Source organism: Vombatus ursinus, unplaced genomic scaffold (genome assembly GCF_900497805.2).
Source record: "Vombatus ursinus unplaced genomic scaffold, bare-nosed wombat genome assembly UNPS02014768.1, whole genome shotgun sequence".
Lineage (NCBI taxonomy): Eukaryota > Metazoa > Chordata > Mammalia > Diprotodontia > Vombatidae > Vombatus > Vombatus ursinus.
Window position 1 is genome coordinate 20,544,014 of NW_020954546.1, and position 4,137 is coordinate 20,548,150.

The 4,137-nt window shown below is 52.2% G+C and overlaps 1 protein-coding gene across 1 annotated transcript in view; it reads right to left on the reverse strand.

Moving 5' to 3' along the window:
• The window catches only part of ADORA2B (adenosine A2b receptor), a 44,909-nt gene extending 43,617 nt beyond the window's left edge, over positions 1-1,292 (reverse strand). Inside the window, exon 1 of the mRNA XM_027861773.1 lies at positions 942-1,292. Coding sequence (XP_027717574.1) covers positions 942-1,276 — 335 coding nt within the window. The 5' untranslated portion in view covers positions 1,277-1,292. The remainder of the gene's footprint in view (positions 1-941) is intronic.
• Between the last annotated feature and the right edge of the window lie 2,845 nt (positions 1,293-4,137).

Genomic DNA, 4,137 nt, shown 5'->3' on the forward strand with positions numbered 1-4,137 from the left:
AGTAGTAGTAGTAGTAGTAGTAGTAGTAGTAGTAGTAGTAGTAGTAGTAGTAGTAGTAGTAGTAGTAGTGAAGGAATGTGTTTTATGGAAGGGGTGTCTCCAGGTCAGCCAACCAGCATTTATTAAGCTCCTACTCTGCTCCTGACATTGAGCTCCTACATTACAAACCAATGTCTGGGCATTCACGACAGCTGAGAATTATAAAAGCTCATGGGACCTCAGAGGCAGCTGGTCTGGGGCTGCCTTAGCAGGAATTTCTCTACAAACGGGTTCTTTTTTTCGTGCCTTTTTTGCCTAGGTTATTTTTTTAGATCTCTTCAGCAGGCGGGGAAAGCCTACGGACCCTTTCTCAGAATCCTGTTTTTAAATATATAAAATAAAATGCAGAGCATTGCAAAGGAAACCAAAAATTACCAAGAATAAAGATGTAGCATTCACGGATCCCTTGGGGTCCACAGACCCTTGATTTATAAGAACCTTTGACCTGGTCTTTTTCCTACATTAGAATCATGGAACCCTTTGGCAGGTTGGTGATGGAGTCCACTCTCAAAATCATGGTTTTAAATGCACAAAATAAAATACACAGAATTACAACTGAAACAAAAGATGAGTAAAAATAAAAAATGTAATCCCCCCCCCCCCCATCCAAGTTTCTGGACTCCCTGAGATCTGTCCACGGAACTCAACTTAACGATTCCTGCTATACACCATCCTTGACAAATCAAAAGCACAGTACAAAAGCCACTGGCACTTGGGGCAGGGGGTAGGAAAGCAGGAGTACCTCCACGGTTCCCTCTCTAAAGTATCTCCCAGGAGGAGAAACACGCCCCTTGGCCGTTTCTTGCCCACCGTCACCCAGCCAGGGTGAGGCGTGATGCCAGCTCTAAGGGAATTGCCCTAGAGGGGGTGGGGGATGTCCAGTCACAGTTTAGCTGCCTCACCTGAGCGGGATCTTGATGGCTAGGTACCTGTCGATGGCCACGGCCAGCATGCTGAAGATGGAACTCTGGGTGAGCACCAGGACGAAGCAGGCGAGGAAGAGGCAGCTGTGGAAGTCGGTGCAGAAGCCCACGCTGATGGTGATGGCGAAGGGGATGGCCAGCAGCCCCACGGCGATGTCGGCCACGGCCAGGGACACCAGGAAGTAGTTGGTGGCCGTCTTCAGGGTGCTGTTGGTGGCCACGGCGCAGCACACCAGCACGTTGCCCGCGATGGACAGCCCGGCGATGACCAGCTCCAGCACGATGTAGAGCGTGTCCTCCGAGTCCAGCGGCATGGCATGGCCCGGGGTGGGGGGCGGGCTCCCCGACCCCTGGGGGAGGCAGGGAGGGATGGCGCGGGGCGGTCAGCAGCCGTCGATGGCTGGGGATGGGGTGCCTGCGGGGGAGTCAGACGGAGAGTTCCTGGGTGCTCTGTGCCGACTCGTGGGAAAGTCGAGGGAGAGGCTGCCTCTGCCCCGTCAGCGCCCCCGGGGCCGGCGTCCCTGGGTCCGGGCCATGGTCTGCCCTGTCCGCTCCACGCTCTCTCCACGCTCCCCCGGAGAGGGGTCGGGGTCCGCCCTTTGGTCGGAAGCCGGAGCCCGAGCCTCTCTTCCTTCCCACCCTCCAGCTCCGGCAGAGCCGCGCAACTAACTCCCTGGCTCAGCTCTGGCTCCGCAGTTGCAGGCACATGGACCCAGCGGGCGGGACGCGGCGGCGGAGGCAGAGCTCCAGGCTTCCGATTGGACGACCTGCCCGTCCTTCGCGTCAATTCCCCGCCGGAGCTCCGCCTCCTTACCGTAACCCCCAGAGGACTGGCGAAATCACAAAGTGCCCCTGACCTCTCTGAAGTTGCGGCTCGGCTCCGGTACTCGGAACTTCAGGAAATACTCAAGGAGACTCCCCAAGACTTGCACAGAGACCCCGAATCTGAGCAGGCACCCCTCCCCCGAAGAAGAAGCCGCCGCCGCCGCCACCGAATCCCCCCGAGTTTCCTGGTGTCATCGGGCAAGGCAATGGGCGTGCCCGAGAGTTCGCTTCGCTCGCTGGGCGCTTGGAGCTCACTTTTCAAGGGAGCTGGGGCTGGGCAGAGGTACCGGACCCTGGCTCAGCGGTCCCTGCCAGCCCCCAGCCTTCTCCTGCCTGGCGCTGGAAGCCGGTTGCCCCAAGGAGGCAAATTTTGCCCTTCCTGGAGCTGCCCCACGAGGACAAGTCTTGGGGGTCTTCAGGAGGAGCATCTGCACTTCCCGACGAGGGAGCTCGCCTTCCGCGAACCCCCTTGGAGCTCAGGACAAGGCCAGAGCTGGGGCCCGTGGGCTCTAATCTCCACCAGGCAGCTCGTAAGGTTGCAGATTTAGAGCTGGCTAGGGACCTTCGAGGTCAGCGAGTCGAACTCCCTGGTTTTATAGAGAGTGGGAAACTGAGGCACAGAGAGGGGAAACCGACTGCCCAAAGTCACACAGCTAATAGTTGGAATTCGAACCCTGGTTCCTGGGCCCAAAGCCTTGGGAGGGACTCTTGTGTGGTAGCTCCCCCACCCACCATCTCGCCCTGGCCTGCCTTTTTCTGTTTCTGATAGTCTGTGGTCACATTAGCGCAAGCGGAGGCGTGATTTGAGAAGAAAATGTGAAGGTGGAAAGTAAGGAGGGAATGCGTGTGTGTGTGAGTGTGAGAGAGAGAGAGAGACAGACACAGACACAGAGAGACAGAGAGAGGCGGGGATTTAGAAGTGGACCGAAAAACCATCCACAAAATCACCCTTTGGTTCAGACCCTGGCATATCGAAGCCCTGTCAAACTTGCCGCCTCCTCTTCCTCCTCCTCCTCCTCCGCCCTCCCCCTCCCCCAAAAACATTTTTAAAAAGATGATTTAGGAACGTTTGACAAGAAAAGTAAAGAGGCAACCTCAGTTAGCAGAGAGAGAAGCTTCTACAACTTCAAAATGCCTCTTCCCCCTTTCTCTTTGGGATCCATCTCCCAGTCCATTCCACCACCCCCCTTCGCCCCAGCACATACTTATAGAGAGACAGTTACGTAAAGGGAGAGAACCCTTCAGTCAGCTGGATGAATGACGACCACTTGATTCACTCACCTCCACAATTCATTTAAACTCAACAAGCATTTTGTGAATGGCTGCTGTGAGGTAGGCACTGGGGTTACAAAAAAGACAAAAAGATAGTCCCTGCACATTCTATTGGGAGAAACACGTACACATATCAGTAAATCCAAACTACATAAGAAGTAACACCTGGGAGAATCAGGAAAGGCCTTTAGAAGGAGACAGACTTCCAGTGAGACTTGGGAACTAAGGATTTCAGGAAGCAGAGGGAGGGAGAGCAAACCCGGTGTCTGGCAGGGTCTTTGCAAAGGGTCAGAGACAGGGGTGGAATGGGGTGTTTAAGAACAGGCTATTTTAGCTAGAACACAGAGCAAGTGAGTCACGTGATTAGGAATATCCATTTGGCAGCCACGTGGAGTTCAGATTTCAGAAGGCAGAGGCTGGAAGCAATGAAACCAATTAATAGTCCAGGAGGGAGGTGACAAGGGCTTGAACCAGAGTGGAGGGAGGGGGACAGATGAGAGGTAGAATCCAAGTCTTAAAGTCGACATAGACTACCTATGTGAGTTTGAGAAGTATAAACTTTCTAGATTCAGTTTCCTCTTTTGTAAAATGAAGGGAATAGATTCTAAAGTCTCTTCCCGTCCTATATCCTCGATGTTCTTGGAATGCCCGTATATAATCTGTGTAGACATTAAATCTCTTGTCAGATGAATAGTACACAATAGAATGGGAGCTCATTAATCAAGGCCCACTGACTAGGGAATAGCTCAACTGATCATGGTAGATATAAAATAAAATAAACAAGAATGAGGAAAACCTACAACCAACCAACACGTCAGTGAAGTCTAAGGGTATTTATGGAGTGTTTCACACCCATAGATCTCACCCAGGCAAACAAAAGAGAGAGAAGCGTTTTCTCATCTCTTATTTGAGACCAAGCTTGGTTTTAACAATAACACACAGTGTTTCGTTTTCTTTTTTTTGTTTTTGCTTTTTCTTTCCATTCTCCTTGCTGCCATCATTGTGGTATTGTTTTCCTGGCTTTTTTTTTACTTTACTCTGCATCAATTCATACAAGTTTTCCAATGCTTTTCTGCAT